We start from the raw sequence: 22,736 nt of genomic DNA, 5'->3' as shown, positions 1-22,736 counted from the left end.
AGCCTAGCTGGACACCATTCCGAAAGAGGCCTTCCAGAAATGCTTCCAACAATGGCAGAACCACTGGGAGAAGTGTGTGCAGTCCTAAAAAGCGTACTCTGAAGGGAATTACAATTTCAGACACCCAGGTGAATAATTGTATTTTTCAAGGCCAAAGCTTGGACACTTTTGCATGCACCTCTTACATAAACCCTTGACTCACCGAAAAAATAAAACTGAAAAATCTATTTTGCAACAACTCTTTAAAAAAAAAAAAAAAAACACTATGTGGAAATAAAGTGAAGGTTCTAATTTACTTAATACATTTTGTTTGATAAAACATATATGCAGTGAGGGAAAATTCAGTTTGACAGCTTTTAGCCAAGGTGCATGTCTGCAACTATACATAAGGGAAATTTAGAATGGCTACTTTGAAGGATTAGTTGAAACACCCATCTTTACTATTTAAACACAAAAATGAAGTCACATATTACCTTTCCATTAGTCACATGATCTTTGTCCTTCGGTGACCTTGAATTTTAATGAATCTCAAGATCACAACTGTTTAAGTCAAACAGTTTGGAAGTAATATGAATGATGGAAGGTTTATATGTTAGTAAAAGATTAAATGAGTCAAAGAATTCATTTGCATGAACCGGTATTAAACATGTAAGGTGCAGGCGTTGCACTCCTTGTGTGCCCCTTCTGCTTCTTCCTACCTCTGGCCCTTAAAGTGGATATGACACCTAAAAAATTAGGTAAAACTGATATAAATAACAAAATATACATACAGTATAGTAAGTTGAAAGTGGTTTTAATCATTATCACTGAGAAATAAAGTTTGTACAGCTTCTCAAAAGTGTGTTTCTTGGAAAGCGCACTGGTAGCGTTCCATCAGCGGTCACGTGATGCCATGACGTCACAGAATGTAGAGTCCCGTCTTTGTCTATTAGACTGACCACAGGAACAGATGGACCTCAGCATGGACAGTGACGAGATCAAGAACTTTTCTGACTCCTCTTCAAGTGTGGATTATTTCTGACTCTGATCCTGAGGATGTCGCAGCAGTGATTAGACCCTACAGACTGCAGCAGTATCTTTGGGATGAACATTCAAACCAGGAGCATTCTGACAGCGAAAATAATGCCGACGGTGTTTATGGCGGAGCCGAAGCAGAGGCAAGTGGAGTGCCAATTCCGATGGATTTTGAAAGGCTGCAGAATACGGAATGGTAAGGGAGGCTTTGATTTTTGTTGCTGCTGTTTATGATACTATAATTATAGCATTTTCGATTCTAGCGTCTGTTTACTGCATTTGTTATTTCTCCGGAGCCGCGATAGTGTAGCTACTACTTGCGGACCACCGTCATTACCTTCGGGTTTTTGCCGTTTGAGTGCCTGGCATTGCATTCATCCGTGTTTAGTTACGTCATTTTCACGAAAGAATAGGAAATAAAAGGCAAAAATTTCGCAAAAGATCGCCGAAAACAATAGTGAACAAGCCGCCGCGTTTACTGCGTATTGCACTGACCATTTCAAGATTATTATGAACATATTTGGGGTTGACATTTTAGGTGTTCCTGTGAGAAGATGGAGACGGTAGAGGAAAGTGTCTGCTGTCGGGAGCAAATGCGGGTGTACGAGCAGAGCAAGCGGCAGCCTGACATTTCGTGCATCACACAACACCGCGGTTTTCGATCTGGACTTGAAAAGGCTAAAACCTTTCGCCCTTGTGTTTGTGCAATATGCTGCGACACACTGGTCAGACATATCGACAAACAAGTCCCAGAGAGCTGTGTTTAATCAAAGTTTCTGCCGCTAAAAAAGTGGAAACAACGGTCGCCAGGCGCACAAGCCAATACGGTCTACACGCAGTGACGTATTTCAGGTTTGGTGCTCAGCGGGAAGCTGGTCACGGGGCGTGCACATTTTTCAGTGGCGGGACGTTCAAATGATGTATATAATGGGAGAACCGCATCCATTTTCCCAAAAACGCTTAGGGTGATCGAATTATATAACCTTTGTTACATGTAATAAGACTATGTTGTCTTTAAGTGTCATATCCACTTTAAGGTATTGACGATGATGATGGAACTTGAGATGCAAATATAAATGAGCACTGGCAGTCTATTAACTTATGTCAAAGTGGAGAATTAGTAAATGCTTGTAAATTTAAAACATTGAAACACTGCAAATTTTTCTTGTGTTGCTGTAGTTTGTCAAAATGAAATTGGAAGCAGATAGGTTTATATTTTCTATCAATGAGTCATTGGTAAATGACATGGGATAAAAAAGCTTTTCAACCTACCATCCCTTGTTCTCAAGACCAGGCACCTAAGTGGCTTTTTTTTTTTGTTTAGATATTTATATGTACCTTAGTATACACTAGTAGAGTTTCATCTTAGATTTGGAATGTATAATAGAAGATATACCTTACTGAATTTTCATGGCACTGAATCTACCAATCACTCAGTGGGAATGGAGTATTTGTTTAAAAAAAAAAAAAAAAAAAAAAAAAGGCAAATGTGACTTTAATCTTCCCAGTTTAAGCAAAATGTGTTCACCCTGCAAAATGCATATTCAGTGATAAAAGTAAAAGTAACTCCCTTCGGCTACTACCTTGTTTGCACTCAGGGTCGCCACAGCAAATCCAAGGTGGATCTGGATGTTGAATTGGCACAGGTTTTACGCCGGATGCCCTTCCTGATGCAACTCCACTTCACATGGAGAAATGTAGCAGGGGTGGGATTTGAACCGGGAACCTTCTGCACTGAAACCAAGCGTACTAACCACTTGGCCACCACCCCTATATTCAGTGATAAAAGTGAGCCATGGAAAAAAACCCTGAAAGTTTTTGGCACTGATTTATATCTCGTGCAAAACGCTTTGGCAGAAATTTAAAAATGCGTAAATATGCAAAAATATGCAGTTCTCACATACCTGTTAAACTGTCACCGTATAAACGGATAGTCGCACTCACCAGACAACACCAAAAGTCCCAATACTTTTTTATGGTTTTCCATGTAATGAACACCGTAGCTAACAGATTTTGTGTAACAGATTTTTGCTCACATCGGACAAAACGTCCTGTCCAATTGCAATGCATTTTCATTAAAACCCCTTGTATATACCGGACAGAGAAATCTGGACATGCCCAGTAACAGAGACATAAAATGAAGTTTAGCACTAACACTCGCCATTCAAGGAAAGTGGGCACCATATTTCCTTGATTAAAAGCCCGGGCATTTATTTTTTCAAACCATGCTCAGATCCGGTGTCGCCGACCGAACGGTCCCCCCTAAAAATTGGTCCGCTCTGCCTTCACTGCGTATGCATAATTTCGAAGCATCAGCAGCATAATTTCGGAGTGTCAGTAGTGATTCACCGATTATCACCTCGTTTCTGCTTAAAACTGCACTTCCAGTTATCATCTATCTCAGCGACAGATATCTGAAGTTTTTGTACAACAATCATTTCCACATAAAGTCAGCATTATTTCATAATAAGAGACGGGGGACTGATCAGAGTGTCACAGCAGTACGTCTGAGTCTAATGTGCTGCTGCGTTCATGTCATTTCGGCGTGTCAGTACGATTCACAGATTATCGCTTCATTTCTGTTTAAAACAGATTTTAGAATGATTTAAGAGGTTTTACTTTGTCATCTGCATATTTCATATTTCACCCATATTGGCCTCTCTTCATTGGCTTCCTGTTAATTCTAGAATTTAAAATTCTTCTTCTTACTTATAAGGTTTTGAATAATCAGGTCCCATCTTATCTTAGGGACCTCCTAGTACCATATCACCCCAATAGAGCGCTTCGCTCTCAGACTGCAGGCTTACTTGTAGTTCCTAGGGTTTGTAAGAGTAGAATGGGAGGCAGAACCTTCAGCTTTCAGGCTCCTCTCCTCTGGAACCAGCTCCCAATTCGGATCAGGGAGACAGACACACTCTCTACTTTTAAGATTAGGCTTAAAACTTTCCTTTTTGCTAAAGCTTATAGTTAGGGCTGGATCAGGTGACCCTGAACCATCCCTTAGTTATGCTGCTATAGACTTAGACTGCTGGGGGGTTCCCATGATGCACTGAGTGTTTCTTTCTCTTTTTGCTCTGTATGCACCACTCTGCATTTAATCATTAGTGATTGATCTCTGCTCTCTTCCACTGCATGTCTTTTTCCTGATTATTTCCCCTCAGCCCCAACCAGTCCCAGCAGAAGACTGCCCCTCCCTGAGCCTGGTTCTGCTGGAGGTTTCTTCCTGTTAAAAGGGAGTTTTTCCTTCCCACTGTCGCCAAGTGCTTGCTCACAGGGGGTCGTTTTGACCGTTGGGGTTTTTCTGTAATTATTGTATGGCTTTTGCCTTACAATATAAAGCGCCTTGGGGCAACTGTTTGTTGTGATTTGGTGCTATATAAATAAAATTGATTTGATCTGATGGTTAACTATCCCTTTGATCATAGAGAGTCAGACTCAGTCAGTCTCAGACGCATACGCTGTGAAAGCAGGGTGGACCAATTTTTAGAGGGGATGTTCAGTCAGCAACATCAGCACCTAAACATATCCCTGGGTGTGATGAACCAAACTGCTGTACATCAGAGCCCTCTGTGCGGCTGCAAACCCACCCACCTGCTAAATGACGGCGACCGCAAAAGGGTGCGATTGGTCACTTTTCTGGTTTCATTCCTCCCTCTCCTGTAATATTTTAAAGTTTTTGCAATGCGCATGCTGATTACATTTCGATCATGGATCAAATACGTTTGGTAGAAAAGTCTGCAAATATGAATGACGTTACAGAGAGTCAGAAAAAGATGCTCACATGATCCGCAATTCATGGAGGAAAATTACATGTACCTTTTGTTTGGAGGTTGATGACTGTATAAAGAAGTGGAGCTCGCTGTGGGACAAATTAATCCAGAAAAACCGCTGTTCCTGTGGTAAACTGCATAAAGATGTGACGGAGAACTTTAAAGGATCACGCGTACGTCAAAGTCATTGCATGGGCACAGAACTGGAGAAGCATAAATCAGGCTTTAAGATTTTAAGGTACCACTCTGCAGTAAAAAAGAGTGACTCAACCAAATGTAATGCACATAATGCCTGGCGCTTATTTAAACCAGGCGTTTGTTTTTTTCAGACAAAGTTTTGACCCGGTCATAAAATGAGGCAGGCCCCTATTCAAGGTCAGGTTTTGAATCAAGGAAATACATAAGCCTGATTGGTGCTGGGGATTCCTCATATCATTCAGCACCTCCTGACTGTGACTAATCCATTACATACATACAGGGGATTTTGTCAGTTTTTCCACATACAACGGTTTGAATCGGTTATTCAGTAGCGATTATAATGGACAAAATTTACTGGTCCACCTGAATCCATTATATGCTCATTTTGCGCGCGCGCGCACACACACACACACACACACACACACACACTTGAAGTGGCCAATATCAGAATTGTTGTGGAGGAAGAGAGAAACAAACAAATCATCAAACACTGATCCGAGTCACATATAGGGTGGTGGAGAAATTGGACTTGGGCCATATTTGATCTGCAGTCTGAACATAAGATTCGAGTCACAAACTGCACATGTCTATGTCTTACTGTATGAAGTTGTGATAATACTGTGTTGAGGAACAAGTACAATTCAACCAGATGGAGCCCCACCATACTGGTGGGTCAGTCTGCATAAACAGAAGAAAGCAAGATATTAGAAGTAACTGCATTTACAATGCAGTTACAAAAAAAAAAAAAACAGCTCCAAGCCTACTAATCCTGATGTCTTGCAGTGCTGCTTTATCAAAGTGTGGTGGATTAACTCACTTTGTCGATGGTGCACTGGCTCTGGTCGAACATGGTCTTTGACCTGGTGACGCTGAATGGGGCTGGGCACTTGTGCAGGATTAGGGGGCAGAGGAAGCCCTTTTATCTCTTCATCATCTTCCTTCATGCTTTCATCATCTTCCTTCACACCATCATTACCTTCCTTCACATTATCAGGAGCTGAAAATGAGAGCAAGTCATCAGTTGATATAATATCAAGTTTACCAAAGGTCTCAGAGGGAAGTGGTGGCCTAAAGACAAGCATACATAGCAAGAGTTGGGCTATGTCTACTGAACTGGAAAACCATGATGTCTGCAGTACAACATCGCTATGGATTATGAAATTGAAAAGAGAGTTAGGGTATTGTGCTTTGTGCAAACTTTATTTTATGCTCTTGAAAAGATATTAGAAAAGGTGGTGGCCACATAGCTTGATGTTTTAGCTGAGCACAATATTCTTGACAAATTTCAATCTGGCTTCAGACACTTGCACTCTACCAAAACAGCTCTTCTTAGAGTTTCAAATTATATTTTAATGTGCAGAGATGCAGGTGAATAGTCGGTACTAGTACTTTTGGATCTGTCTGCAGCTTTTGACACAGTTAATCATGGTGTTGTGATTGAGAGACTTAGGACATGGGTGGGCATCTCTGGGTTGCTTTTCATCCTCTCTCTTTAACAGGAGTTTTAGTTGCTGCAGCTAAATATGTGTCGTCTTCTGCCGTTCTGTCCAGCGGGATGGCCCAGGGTTCTGTTCTGGGACCAATTTTATTTGTGTTGTATTTGCTACCACATGGACACATCTTGAGTTCTTTTGATGATGTCTCACATCATTGTTATGCAGATATCCAGCTGTACATCTTGTTTACACTTCAGAATGTTGCTACGGTATCTGTTCTTATTTAAATATTTTTTTAAAAAGTGCCACAGGCACGGTAGCTCACCTGGATGATACAAGACATCCCAGTTTCAGACAGACAAGTGGGCATGGCCAAACTTCAATGGTCATATGGAGGTCAAAATTAAAATATAGCGCAAGCAGTGATTGATGGCAGAAGAGAGTTCTGCAGGGAGGGCAACATTAGGACTCTACAGCAGGCCACAGAGCAAGTGATTAGAGAACCTGCAGAGCCTACAACCCCTGGCAATAATTATGGAATCACTGGCCTCGGAGGATGTTCATTCAGTTGTTTAATTTTGTAAAAAAAAAAGCAGATCACAGACATGACACAAAACTAAGGTCATTTCAAATGGCAACTTTCTGGCTTTAAGAAACACTATAAGAAATCAAGAAAAAAAATTGTGGCAGTCAATAATGGTTACTTTGTAGACCAAGCAGAGGGAAAAAAAATATGGACTCACTCAATTCTGAGGAATAAATTATGGAATCACCCTGTAAATTTTCATCCCCAAAACTAACACCTGCATCAAATCAGATCTGCTCGTTAGTCGGCATCTAAAAAGGAGTGATCACACCTTGGAGAGCTGTTGCACCAAGTGGACTGACATGAATTATGGCTCCAACACGAGAGATGTCACTTGAAACAAAGGAGAGGATTATTAAACTCTTAAAAGAGGGTAAATCATCACGCAATGTTGCAAAAGACGTTGGTTGTTCACAGTTAGCTGTGTCTAAACTCTGGACCAAATACAAACAACATGGGAAGGTTGTTAAAGGCAAACATACTGATAGACCAAGGAAGACATCAAAGCGAAGACAGAAAACTTAAAGCAATATGTCTTGAAAATCAAAAATGCACAACAAAACAAATGAGGAACGAATGGGAGGAAACTGGAGTCAATGTCTGTGACCGAACTATAAGAAACCGCCTAAAGGAAATGGGATTTACATACAGAAAAGCTAAATGAAAGCCATCATTAACACCTAAACAGAAAAAAAACAAGGTTACAATGGGCTAAGGAAAAGCAATTGTGGACTGTGGATGACGCAGTGATCAATCTCGAATCTGCATTGGGCAAGGTGATGATGCTGGAACTTTTGTTTGGTGCCGTTCCAATGAGATTTATAAAGATGACTGCCTGAAGAGAACATGTAAATTTCCACACTCATTGATGATATATATATATGTATGTATATAGGTATATATGGCACAGCCCAAGCAGAGGGTCATCCCCAAGAGCCTGGTCTGCTTGAGGTTTCTTCCTTATAGGGAGTTTTTCCTCACCATAGTTGCCTAGTGCTTGCTCTGGGGGTTGGTAAGGTTAGTCCTTACTGGCGTAAAGTGCCTTGATTCGATTTTCTTGTGATCTGGTACTATATAAATATAATTATAAGTGAATAGTATATTGATGTGTATGTCTGTGTGTCGACATGTAGTAGTGAATTTGTATTTATGTAAATATGACTGATTAGAACTGTTGGACTTGTACTAGCAGGGGTGGGCGCTAATAAGCTTTGCTTCAGCCCACACCCTTTCGGACTCACTAGTTTTGTCTGTGTTTGTTTGTGGAATTGTTCATTTTTTTCTATATGAATATTTTGTGTGCCGAATATGGGGCTGCATGTCAGGTAAAGGCACTGGGGAGATGGCTGTCATTACATCATCAATAAATGCACAAGTTTACGTTGATATTTTGGACACTTTTCTTATCCCATCAATTGAAAGGATGTTTGGAGATGATGAAATCATTTTTCAAGATGATAATGCATCTTGCCATAGAGCAAAAACTGTGACAACACTGCTTGCAAAAAGACACATAGGGTCAATGTCATGGCCTGCAAATAGTCCGGATCTTAATCCAATTGAAAATCTTTGGTGGAAGTTGAAGAAAATGGTCCATGATAAGGCTCCAACCTGCAAAGCTGATGTGGCAACAGCAATCAGAGAAAGTTGGAGCCAGATTGATGAAGAGTACTGTTTGTCACTCATTACGTCCATGCCTCAGAGACTGCAAGCTGTTATAAAAGCCAGCGGTGGTGCAACAAAATACTAGTGATGTGTTGGAGCGTTCTTTTGTTTTTCATGATTCCATAATTTTTTCCTCAGAATTGAGTGATTCCATATTTTTTTCCCTCTGCTTGGTCTAAAAAAGTAACCGTTACTGACTGCCACAATTTTTTTTTTCCTGATTTCTTATAGTGTTTCTTAAAGCCAGAAAGTTGCCATTTGAAATGACTTTAGTTTTGTGTCATGTCTGTGATCTGCTTTTTTTCTACAAAATTAAACAACTGAATGAACATCCTCCGAGGCCGGTGATTCCATAATTTTTGCCAGGGGTTGTAGTAGTAATGTGGCGGTGGAATCCATTAGCCTAAGGGGTAAATTAGTGGAGGAAATCCACTATAGTGACAAGGTAGTCTATGTGCCAGGAAAGAAAACTTTTTCAAGTTGAGACTGTGGCCTGTTTCCACACAGGTACCCATAATGAGTGTAGAGGGACATGTTTTACAAAATTTAGTTCCCATTACTACACTGGATAAGAGTAAAATTGAAGAACTGTCTGTTTCTGCAATGTCACATATTCTGTGTCTGCTACCTTCAACCCGCATGGAACTTCATGAATACAAACCTAATTTTAGGCATCTTATATATACAGCGGGGAAAATAAGTATTTGATACACTGTAGATTTTGCAAGTTTTCCCACCTACAAAGAATGGAGAGGTCTGTAATTTTTATTGTAGGTACACTTCAATTGTGAGAGACAGAATCTAAAAAAATAAAATAAAATAAAAGTCTATAAAGTCAAATTGTATGATTTTTAAATAAAATGCATTTTATTGGATGAAATAAGTATGTGATCACCTACCAACCAGCAAGAATTCTGGCTCTCACAGATCTGTTAGTTTTTCTTTAAGAAGCCCTCCTATTCTGCACTCATTACCTCTATTAATTACACCTGTTTGAACTCATTACCTGTATAAAAGACACCTGTCCGCTCACTCAATCAATCACACTCCAACCTATCCACCATGGCCAAGACCAAAGAACTGTCTCAGGACACCAGGGAAAAAATTGTAGACCTGCACAAGGCTGGTATGGGCTACAGGACAACAGGCAAGCAGCTCTGTGAGAAGGCAACAACTGTTGGCGTAATTATTGGAAAATGGAAGAAACACAAGATGACTGTCAATCTTCCTTGGTCTGGGGTTCCATGCAAGATGTTGCCTTGTGGGGTAAGGATGATTCTGAAAAAGCCCAGAACTACATGGGAGAACCCGGTCAATGACCTGAAGAGAGCTGGGACCACAATCACAAAGATTACATTAGTAACACACTACGCTGTCATGGTTTTAAATCCTGCAGGGCACACAAGCCCCCCTTAGTCAAGCCAGCACAGGTACAGGCCCATTTGAAGTTCACCAGTAACCATCTGGATGATCCAGAGGAGACATGGGAGAAGGTCATGTGGTCAGATGAGACCAAAACAGAGCTTTTGGTATCAACTCCATTCACTGTGTTTGGAGGATGAGAACAACCCCAAGAACAACATTCAAACCGTGAAGCATGAGGGTGGAAACATCATTTTTGGGGGTGCTTTTCAGCAAAGGGGACAGGATGATTGCACCATATCGAAGGGAGGATGGATGGGGTCAAGTATCGCGAGAGTTTGGCAAACAACTTCCTTCCCTCAGTAAGAGCACTGAAGATGGGTCGTGACTGGGTCTTTCAGCATGACAATGACACATAGCCAGGACAACCAAGGAGTGGCTCTGTAAGAAGCATTTCAAGGTCCTGGAGTAGCTGAGCCAGTCTCCAGACCTGAACTCGACAGAACATTTTTGGAGGGAACTGAAACTCGAAACCTGAAAGATCTGGAGAAGATTTGTATGGAGGAGTGGACCAAAAGTGAAGGATTAATGAGCACAGCTCCCATTCTCCCGCAAATATTTCAAATGACTCCTGGTCAATTTTCTCATGGCTATATAATAATTTTCAGGTAATAATAAAAAAAAAAATTAAGAAGTCATAAATTCCGTGTTTTGTGTGGGACTGTATCCAAGCAGGATAACTATGAACACAGCAACACTTATTGATAATATATTAACGAACATTACTGTAGGGAAATTAACGGTTGGATTACTTCTTAATGAGGTCAGTGATCATGTGCCGGTTTTTGCTGACTTTAATTCATCAGTCGATAAAAATGATCATCATGAAACTCGTAATTTAATAAGGAAAATAACTGATGCAACTATTGAAAATCTTAGAACGGACTTAATGCATCAAAACTGGTATGACATTTATATTGAGGACATTGACAAATCATATGAATCATTTATCTCTATTATTTCACTGCCCATATGTGCCTAAAGATGGTAACAAACGAAATGGAGCTAATCCATGGATCACAAAGGGGCTAGAGAATGCATGCAAAAAGAAAAAAATATTGTATAAGCAATTTATAAAATTTAGAACTAAGGATCCTGAAAGTAAATATAAGATATACAAAAACAAATGAACTAACATTATGAGATCTTGTAAAAAGCAGTATTATAGTGAGTTATTAGAAAAAATAAAGCCAACATTAAAAGGCACTTGGAAGCTTTTAACCCCTTCTAAGCCTGTATATCCCATCAATGTGAAATTTCACTTTTTATTTGTGAGATACTGACAAGCCAAAATGAGGCGGGTGGTAGGGGGTTAAATGAAATCATGAAAAAGAAAAAAAGTTGTTAAAGACTATCCAGCTTATTTTTACACAACCACAGACACAATCATTAAGGAAAATAAACCTATAGTTGACCACTTCAATGATTATTTTGTTAATGTGGGGGAAAAAAAAATAGCTAATTCAATTGTATACTTGTATACTAAATATACACTCAACAAAAATATAAATGCAACACTTGGTTTTGCTCCCATTTTGTATGAGATGAACTCAAAGATCTAAAACTTTTTCCACATACACAATATCACCATTTCCCTCAAATATGGTTCACAAACCAGTCTAAATCTGTGATAGTGAGCACTTCTCTTTTGCTGAGATAATCCATCCCACCTCACAGGTGTGCCATACCAAGATGCTGATTAGACACCATGATTAGTGCACAAGTGTGCCTTAGACTGCCCACAATAAAAGGCCACTCTGAAAGGTGCAGTTTTATCACACAGCACAATGCCACATATGTCGCAAGATTTGAGGGAGCATGCAATTGGTATGCTGACAGTAGGAATGTCAACCAGAGCTGCTGCTCGTGTATTGAATGTTAATTTCTCTACCATAAGCAGTCTCCAAAGGCGTCTCAGAGAATTTGGCAGTACATCCAACCAGCCTCACAACCGCAGACCACGTGTAACCACACCAGCCCAGGACCTCCATATCCAGCATGTTCACCTCCAAGATCGTCTGAGACCAGCCACTCGGACAGCTGCTGAAACAATCGGTTTGCATAACCAAAGAATTTCTGCACAAACTGTCAGAAACGTCTCAGGGAGGCTCATCTGCATGCTCGTCGTCCTCATCGGGGTCTTAACCTGACTCCAGTTCGTCGTTGTAACCGACTTGAGTGGGCAAATGCTCACATTCGCTGGCGTTTGGCACATTGGAGAGGTGTTCTCTTCACGGATAAATCCCGGTTCACACTGTTCAGGGCAGATGGCAGACAGCGTGTGTGGCGTCGTGTGGGTGAGCGGTTTTCTGATGTCAATGTTGTGGATCGAGTGGCCCATGGTGGCGGTGGGGTTATGGTATGGGCAGGCGTCTGTTATGGACGAAGAACACAGGTGCATTTTATTGATGGCATTTTGAATGCACAGAGATACCGTGACGAGATCCTGAGGCCCATTGTTGTGCCATACATCCAAGAACATCACCTCATGTTGCAGCAGGATAATGCACGGCCCCATGTTGCAAGGATCTGTACACAATTCTTGGAAGCTGAAAATGTCCCAGTTCTTGCATGGCCGGCATACTCACCGGACATGTCACCCATTGAGCATGTTTGGGATGCTCTGGACCGGCGTATACGACAGCGTGTACCAGTTCCTGCCAATATCCAGCAACTTCGCACAGCCTTTGAAGAGGAGTGGACCAACATTCCACAGGCCACAATTAACAACCTGATCAACTCTATGCGAAGGAGATGTGTTGCACTGCATGAGGCAAATGGTGGTCACACCAGATACTGACTGGTATCCCCCCCAATAAAACAAAACTGCACCTTTCAGAGTGGCCTTTTACTGTGGGTAGTCTAAGGCACACCTGTGCACTAATCATGGTGTCTAATCAGCATCTTGATATGGCACACCTGTGAGGTGGGATGGATTATCTCAGCAAAGGAGATGTGCTCACTATCACAGATTTAGACTGGTTTGTGAACAATATTTGAGGGAAATGGTGATATTGTGTTTGTGGAAAAAGTTTTAGACCTTTGAGTTCATCTCATACAAAATGGGAGCAAAACCAAATGTGTTGCGTTTATATTTTTGTTGAGTGTATATGTATAGAAATATATGTAAGTAAGTCCCTTCAGCTGCTCCCTTGTTTTGTACTCAGGGTCGCCACAGCAAATCCAAGGTGGATCTGCATGTTGAATTGGCACAAATTTTACGCTGGATGCCCTTCCTGACGCAACTCCACATTACATGGAGAAATGTGGTATGGGTGGGATTCGAACGGGGAACCTTCCGCACTGAAACCAAGTGCATTAACCACTTGGCCACCACCCCGGTGTATAAACCCCATGTATATAAATATATATGTATAATATACTAAATACTTGTCCTTATTGTCGAAATGTCTTGTTCTGTCATCACCGAGGGAAGGTGAGAAACGGAATTTTGATTCCTTGTATGTCTAGTACATGTGGAGAATTGACAATAAAGCCGACTGTGACTTTGACTTTGTATCCCCTAAAATGTGTTCCTTGGACAACAACAAAATCAATACAATTTTGGATTCAATGTTTATTAAAGAAACAGATGAAAAAGAAATAATTGGCACAGTTCATAAATTAGGGTAAAAAGTCAACTGACATCTATAATTTTGACATGTTTTTGATAGATTACTGACTATATCATTAAACCATTAACTTATATTTGTAATTTGTCATTAATGACTGGGAAAATATTGTCAATGACTGGGAAATTTCCTTCTAAAATGAAAATAGGTAAAGTGATTCCACTGTGCAAATCTCATGGGAAATTTCCTTCTAAAATGAAAATAGGTAAAGTGATTCCACTGTGCAAATCTCACTGTCCAATTTTCCCAAAAAAATTGGAAAAGGTATTTGCAAAGAGGCTAAAGGATTTTATAGCTAAACATCATATACTCAGTGAACAGCAGTATGGATTCCGAAAGAATCAAACAATCTCGCTGGCTTTAACTGACTTTGTTGAACGAATAACAAATGCAATTGAGAATAAGCAGTACACAGTAGGCGTTTTCTTTGATTTACAGAAAGCTTTTGATACCATAGACCATACCTTACTATTGGATAAATTGCAGAAGTATGGTATCAAGGGACTGGCTTATGACTGGATAGGCAGCTATCTACAAAACAGATATCAGTGTGTCCATATTGGTGGGATAAACTCAGAATTTTTGAAGATTACATGCTGTGTGCCTCAAGGTTCAGTCCTTGGTCCATTACTGTTTCTTTTATATATTAATGATATATGTTTGATTCCCTGAAGTCCCTGAGTTGTATTTTATTTGCTGATGATACGACTGTGTTCTGTAGTGGGGATCATTTGGGACAGCTTTTGGACATGACGGAAAATTGCAGAAATTGAAACAATGGTTTGATTTAAATAAATTATCACTTCACCTTGGTAAAAAAAAAAAAAAAAAAAAAAAAGTGTATTATATTTGGAAATAAGCCCAGGAATTTAAGTAGAAATTTATTATTACATGATGCTGAAATTGAAATTGTAACTGAAACAAAATTTCTTGGAGTCATCATTGATGATAAACACACATAAATTATGCTAAATCCAAAATGGCAAAAGCCATTGCAATTCTGTATAAAGAGTTCCTTCGGCAATATTCTCTAATTACTTTATATTATTCATTAATAGCTCCATATATGACATACTGTATTGAGGTTTGGGGAAACACTTCTAAAACAAACACTAATTCAATATTTTTTTGCAAAAGAAAGCCATAAAAATTATCAGTATTAAACCTTGCCATGAGCCAACAAACCCACTATTTATTTGTTTGAATATTCTGAAATTCAAAGTCTTAGGTGATTATATTACAATACAAACCATGTATAAAGCAAAAAACAAACTTCTACCTCAACATGTCCAAAATCTGTTTAAAATGAAGGACTACATATATCATTTGAGAGAAACATTATTACTTGATAAATTAAAGACTCGAACTAATGTAAAAAGTCAGTGTTTCTGTGAAAAGTGTAAACATTTGCAACATCTGTTTTTTACATGTGCAGTATTCTAGTCAGCCTTAAAATACTTTATAAAAATAATATTATCTCTCGTTACAGTATGGACAATTAAATTTATTGATTTGGTATTATTTCTTTTAGATTGTGCATTTTTATGCATTCTGTTGTGATGAGAAAATTCCGTTCATTGATTGACTGTGCTTTGTTCCTTTTGTACTTGTTGTTATGAGTATGTACTAGGTATGTGTGTGTATGTATATATATTTATGGTAAAAGGGGTGGGTGTATATAAGCGTTTGCTTCTGCCTATACCCTTTCGGCCACGTGCTACTCTTTTCTTTTTTGATAAGGAGTTTTGTGTGCTGAATTTCTGTGCTGAATAAATCATCCATTCATTCATTCATTCTGGTGCTGTCAAAATAAATATAAAAATAGTTAAGCTATCAAATTTACAATTTCTGATGATTTATTTAATTAAAGCCTGATTTATGCAGCTGCACAGCTGTAACTCCGCATCATGCAATGAAATGCGTGACAGTTTTAAAGTTCTCCGTCTCTGGATTATACTTTATTCTGGACTAATTTGACCCTCAACAAGCTTTTCTTTCTACAACAAGCTTTTCTTTCTATGATCATCACCTCCAAATCAAAAGGTAAGCTGAACAATTTCCTCTTTTATCAACTTTGTGCTGTAAAGTTGCAGACTTTTCGGATCCATTTTTAATCAATGCGCACTGTAAAAACTAGTATAATATAATGGGAGACAAAGGACTGAAAGCAGAACAGTGTCAAATCACAGCCATTTGTGTCTAATTTAACAGGTGCACTTCAGGCTTCAGGTCCCAGTCTGAATACAGTTTGAAAAAATAAGTGGTCGGGCTTTTAATCACAGAAATGACTACGGTCTCAGTTTCCTCAAATCGGCGAGTGTCAGAGCTGAACTTTAATTTGTACCTCTGCATGTCCCGACTGCTCAGGGCTTTTTATGGAAATACATTGCGATCGGACGGGACAATGTATCCGATGTAAGCGATATGTATTAACGGATTAGTTACAGTGAGGAGGCGCCGAACATCTACAGGGAATCCTGAATTGGGACCTGCGCCTCAATTAATGACGGGGTCAAAATTTCCACTGAAATTTTTTTTCTGCCAAATGTATCTGATCCATTATCAAAATGTAATCAGTGTGCGCACTGTAAAAACTATGGTAATATGATGGCAGACGAAGCAGTAAAAGCAGCAAAGTGTCAAATCACACAGGCTTTTGCTGTGTCTGATTTAACAGGTGCACGTCAGGCTGCAGCTCCGAGTCTGAGGACAGTGTGAAAAGAAAAAAAAAAAAAAAAACATTCGGGCTTTTAATCACGGAAATTACTCCGGTCCCATATGCGAGGGGTTTAATGGAAATACATTGTTATCGGACGGGACATTTTATCTGATGTGAGCTAAAATCCATTATATACGGTGTTTATTCCATGGAAAATAATACAAAAACTTTGGGACTTTTTTTTGTCCGGTGACTGTGAATATCTGGTTTACACTATGACGTTTTAGGCGAGTTTTACTGTACATGGGACTGAACCTCTCAATTTACCTCTCAAAACTTTGACGATGTCGGCTTCCATCCCACACGGCTGAGTTTATTTTCCCAAATTTTTCTGCTGTTCGGATCTGAAGGGAATCTGTACATCTTGAAGCCCTTTCTGTGTCTATTTGTGCATATGCACAACAACCTTGCATTTTCAGGGAATAAATAAAATAGCTGGATTTACATGCAGATAGATTAACAGCGAACACTATTTTGAACCCAAGATGGCACCATGAGTCATGTGACCGATTTTTTTCCGACTCGTCACGTCGCTGCTCTCTCTATCAAGACACACTAGTGCAAATGAATGTCTTTATCTGTTTCGTTCCCAGCCCTGAATCATAAATCATAGTAGTGTGCTAACCTGATAATACATCTGCATTCATTACTGTACAGCCGTAATTTACAAATATACAGATGCTTGAGAGAATGTAACTTGAAATGGGAACATTAATACAACTGTTATGGCAGGATTTTCCTAAATATTCAGGGAAATAAATGCAATTTCAATTCATCATGACAAACATATCACCATTGGCTGAAAGGCATTTGTAGCATATTATATTTCAAAGTGCTAAATAAGGTACTAATTTTACCTTTAAGTTGTCTTTGCTGTTCTCCAAATTCATCTGCCTTGATATCTATCTTGTTGTTTTCTTCAAACACAACTGCTTTGCTGACTTGTTTGACATGGTCTGCAGGTGCTGCTACTTTGTCCTCCATTTTGTGATGCTGGAGCTTAGGCTGGTCCAAAGACAGGCGCTGGGCCTCAGGTCCATCAGCTATCCCAAATTTAGGTTTAACATTGATGCCAGGAACAACATTACGAGTGACTGAAGGTTTCTTCAAGGCTGTGGGCAAAGAGTTTGGCAAATGAAAAAACTGAAATTTGAAAGAAGGAGAGAAGGCATCATATTCAAGTTCTCCAAGGCAATATATTCTGCTGTTATCAAATATCCACATTTCTTACAATAGAACTAGTCTTTCAGCGCTACAAAGTGTTACTCCTCACTAACAGCTGCTTTCAGACCTGGACAAATTAAAGCACAACATTGTAAATGTAACGCTCAGACTAATGGATACATAAATAAATTTATAATCTCATGCCACTGTCAACACAGATGAGGTTTACAAAAAAGCAGCTTTAAAAAATCATTACACATATTAGTTTTTTTTAAAGCAACACATTCCAAAATAAAACAGTCCTCCCAGGCATTAATTCAGTGGGTTCCCAATCTAAAATTACACTTAATAATTACATGCAAAACATACCAAATTGCATATCTTCAGTTTTCCCCACCTCGCTGTCTTCAATACCAGGCATGCCAGCATCGCTGCCAGGCTTACCCATTTCTTCTGTGAACACACAAACATACACAGAAAGAGAGACAGAGAGCGAGAGACCTCAGATGAATGATCATTTACCAGTAACATGAGCTGTTCCCTCTTACAGTCAGGTAGACAACAGTGATCTCTATATAACACTGGATAGCTCATTGGCCAATATTTTTGAAGCCAATTGGCCGCCATATTACCACTCCGATGTCCCGCTCCTGAACGCTGTTTTCTAATGCTCTTTAATGAGGCGCACACAACTTTATTCTTTGTAATTTTATTAAAAAATACCTTCATGTGCAGCTATAAACTGCGCAAATTGCCACAACAAAGGCTGTGGACGAACATGTGACTGAAATGGGAAGTAATGAACAATAATTTGAAGAGTTCTCTCCCTTATTCCAGCATATAGACACAGAGAATAATAATAATAATAATAATAAGTTTAATAATATTAACACAACATGTGTAGCCACATGTGTTTTGTGTTGGATGAACTATTTTAAAGACATTTATTAGGTCTACTTGTGCATAGTTTTGGAGCTTTAGGTGTTGCTACGAGCTTTATTAGTTATTAGGCTGTGTTTAATAAATGTTGTCATTGCAGGGAAAAATAACTCTCCTGTAGCTAGTCTGGTGTTTTATTCTTTTAGTGTGACTATTACATACATACACATACATATACACACACACACACGCTTGCTGATGATTCCACAAAACATGTATGAAGTTTGATTAAAGAACAATAATTTTTAGAATTGAGTATTTGTCCCAGTGAGATATGAGTAAGTGAGAATAGAAGGGAAGAAAGTGTCAAAGTAATAAAAGAAAGAAAGAAAATAAATCAAATAGCTCATCATGGCAGGCATAGATTAGGAGGGATCAATCTTACATTATCCAAAGAACAAAAATAAGTAAAAGAGAATCAGCTCAGTTATTACTTGAAACTGTTGACGTTCTAATAAGCTGTCTATATGCTGTTCGCATGAATTCTGAGTGGTAAGATGGCCACCAGTTTGCTTTTGCAGATTGTACGGAGTGTGTGTGGGCCAATGAGCGATCCAGTAATATATACAGATCAGTGGTAGACAACAATAGCTTGCACAGAAAACGGAAATAACATGATACAATTCAAGATTTTTAGATGCGCATGATTACATGCTATGAATTATAGGGTATACAGCACTATAATTAATGCTTTTTTCACACTTGTAACATAATGCAATAGCTGTTTATATACAACACACAATTCCAATGGCATCACAATATTGGCACAGGGAGTAATCTACTGACTGAATGTTTGCAAGTTCCTGTAATTACAAATGTGATGTAATTTGCCTTTGCCATATTTCTGCTTCTGTGCATAATAACTTCATCGACATTACAATGACAGTCCACACCTTGTTGGAAAGAAAGATAGATGGTTGATAGAAAGAAGATTGTTCCAAATGTGGCTGCTGCATGTGAAGACCAACTAAGAGTGTCCTGGACGATATTCACAAACACCACTCCTTCCAGAAGGTGTTTTTCCCCCCCTCCCAATCTGGGGTCTCAACAGCACATCATATGACTCCATTTCCAATATTTACAATTACAGAAGTATGGATTTTATGATGTGCATATTCCAAAGCATGCATTTATACACTGCAGTATTTGGCGAGAGGCAGGTGTGTTGTGTGCAGATGTGCGACACTATGTACAAATGTGTAGTGCAGTGCTTCCAGAAAGTATTCACACCACTTCACTTTTTCCACATTTTGTTACGTTACAGCATTATTCCAAAATGGAGTAAATTCATTTTCCCCCTCAAAATTCTACTCACAACCCTCGCCCCCTCCCCCACCCCGAAATGGCAACTTGAAAATAAGTTGGGGTTTTTTTGTTTTATTTTTTGCAAATTTATTAAAAATAAAAAAAAAAAAACCTAAGAAATCACATGCACATAACTATTCACACCCTTTGCTCAATACTTTGTTGATGCACCTTTGGCAGCAATTACAGCCTCAAGTCTTCACAAATACGAGTATGTTGATACAAGTTTGGTGCACCTATCTTTGAGCATTTTTGCCCATTCTTCTTTGTAGCGCCTCTCAAGCTCCATCAGGTTGGATGGGGAGCATCAGTGCACAGCCATTTTCAGATCTCTACAGAGATGTTCAATCAGATTCAGGTCTGGGCTCTAGCTGGGCCACTCAAGGACATTCACAGAGTTGTCCTGAAGCCACTCCTTTGTTATCTTTTTTCACTCTGTTTAAGGGGCAGTTCCATCCAGAGATGGGTGTGGTATTTGTGCTGGAGACCCTCCTGTCCTGTGCACCAACAGCATTTCCTCTATATTCGTTTTGTGAATTGTTCTGTAATTTGTGTCTGTAGCATGGACCAAGCAGAGGGTCACCCCTTTGAGTCTGGTCTGTTTGAGGTTTCTTCCTCAGGGGGAGTTTTTCCTTACCACTGCTGCTCTGGGGGTTAGTAAGGTTAGACCTTACTTGTGTGAAGTGCCTTGAGGCAACTCTGTTGTGATTTGGCACTATATAAATGAAAATAAATTGAAATTAAATTGATAAAATATCTTGGCTGTATGCTTAAGACCATTGTCCTACTGAAAGATGAACTGTCACCCAAATCAGAGGTCAAGAGCGTTCTGGAGCAGGTTTTCACACAGAATGTCCCTGTACATTGCTGCATTCATCTTTCCCTCAATCCAGACTCATCTCCCAGTTCCTGCCGCTGAAAAACATCCCCACAGCATGATGCTGCCACCACCATGCTTCACTGAAGGGATGGTGCCTCATTTCCTCCAAACATGACGCCTGATATTAATGCGAAAGAGTTCAATCTTTGGCTCATCAGACCAGAGAATTTTGTTTCTCATGGTCTGAGAGTCCTTCAGGTGTCTTTTGGCAATCACCAGATGGGCTACTAAGGAGTGGCTTCCGTTTGTCCACTCTACCATACAGGCCTGATTGGTGGATTGCTTTTTTCTTTCTTTATTCAATGCTTTACCAGGTAAGTCAATTGAGAACACTTTCTCATTTACAATGATGACCTGGTCAAAAGGCAGCACAACAACAGGAGAGAAAAAAAGAGATTCACAGTCTCCATATACAACAGTGAAAAACATACAGTAAAACAACTGCAAAAACAACAACAATAAAACAGAAAATGTTAAGAATTAAGATATACATTATTAAAAAAATATGCAATGGTCTTGTAAAATATTAGAAATTGAGTTTTTAAAAATAGATAGGGGTAAAAACAAACTAAGCTTTAGAGACTGTTGTAAGTTATTCCAGTCACTTGCTGCAGAAAACTGGAAAGAGGAGCGACCAAAGACTGTGCGAACTTTTGGGACCACCAGACTGATGTAAGTGCTGGAGCGGAGAGCGCGACTGGAAGTGTGGATGTTTAGTAAGGAGCTCAAATAGGACAGAGCCAAACCGATAAAACATTTATAAATACACAATAGCCAATGGATTTGTCTATGCGTGTGGAGAGAGGGCCACTTCACCATTGAATACAAATCACAATGATGCGTGGTGAAAGGTGCACCTGTGACAAAGCGTATGGCAGCATGATATACAACATCAAGTTTGTGGAGCAGAGTCTTTGGTGCCATTCTGTAAACTAAGTCTCCATAATCAAGGATGGGGAGAACTGTAGTTTTTACCAAAAGCTCTCTTAATGGGCGAGTGAAAGTATTTTTGTGGCGGTATAAAAAGCCAATTCTCGCCTTTGCTTTGGTGAGCAGGTTAATGATGTGGGTTTCGAAAACTAGAGAGTTATCAAGCCATACACCTAGATACTTACAGTGCGAGACAATCTGAATTTCTGATCCGTCCAGGGATACAATTTTACCTGGACTCTCAGGCAGCGGGAGGTTTCTGTTAAAGAACATACATTTGGTTTTTGTTGTATTTAACTTAAGGCGAAGCTCAGAAAAGGCATGTTGAAGCGAGATAAAGCTGTCTTGGAGCAGAGACAGACTAGTGTTGAGACAAGGGCTGTGCGCATACAGGATAGTGTCATCTGCGTACAAATGCATTTGACACTGACCTGCGGCATGCGTGATATTGTTTATATAAATATTGAACAGGGTGGGGCCCAGGATGGATCCTTGAGGCAGACTTTTGTGAAGAGGTAAGGGTTCTGAGAGGAGCTCTTCAATTTTCATCGATTGCATACGCCCAGAGCAGTAGCTTTTACACCATGTAATGGAGTTATTTGCGAAACCTGTGTCCCGTAGCCTATCCATCATGATGTTTAAGTCCACAGAATCAAAAGCTTTGGCTAAGTCATCAAACATAGCCACACAGTACTCCTTATTGTCAACAGCATTAATGATTTCACTGAGGACCTTCAATGAGGTAGTCAGACAGCTATGCATGGCTCTAAACCCAGACTGCAATGGATTGTAGATGAGATAAGACTCCAGTAAATCTATCAGTTGTATGTTGACAATTTTTTCAAAGATTTTCAAAAGACAGGGCAAGATGGAAATTGGCCTGAAGCAGTTCATGTTACTGTTGTCTCCTCCTTTAAATACAGGAGTGACCGCAGCAGATTTCCAATCTTTTGGAAAAACCCCAGTCTGTAAGGAAAGACTGAATAGTCTACAGATGGGGCTGCTAAGATGTGGGCTGCTGCTTTCAAAAAGAATGGCTCTAATGAATCGAGTCATGCAGATTTAGAACTGTCCAG

At 39.6% G+C, this 22,736-nt stretch overlaps 1 protein-coding gene across 4 annotated transcripts in view; it reads right to left on the bottom strand.

Annotated features, from left to right (window-relative positions):
• The window catches only part of golm2 (golgi membrane protein 2), a 94,476-nt gene that overhangs the window by 18,607 nt on the left and 53,133 nt on the right, over positions 1-22,736 (bottom strand). For 3 of the 4 annotated variants that reach the window (XM_034191679.1, XM_034191702.1, XM_034191695.1), the window contains exons 6-8: positions 17,976-18,059; positions 17,300-17,554; positions 5,800-5,979 (exon numbers count right to left, since the gene is read on the bottom strand). In XM_034191679.1, the coding sequence (XP_034047570.1) occupies positions 5,800-5,979; positions 17,300-17,554; positions 17,976-18,059 (519 nt within the window). The remainder of the gene's footprint in view (positions 1-5,799; positions 5,980-17,299; positions 17,555-17,975; positions 18,060-22,736) is intronic. The other variant, XM_034191686.1, reaches the window with a different exon arrangement.

This window comes from Thalassophryne amazonica, chromosome 2 (genome assembly GCF_902500255.1).
Source record: "Thalassophryne amazonica chromosome 2, fThaAma1.1, whole genome shotgun sequence".
NCBI lineage: Eukaryota > Metazoa > Chordata > Actinopteri > Batrachoidiformes > Batrachoididae > Thalassophryne > Thalassophryne amazonica.
This window is presented reverse-complemented; position numbering and strand designations above follow the sequence as displayed.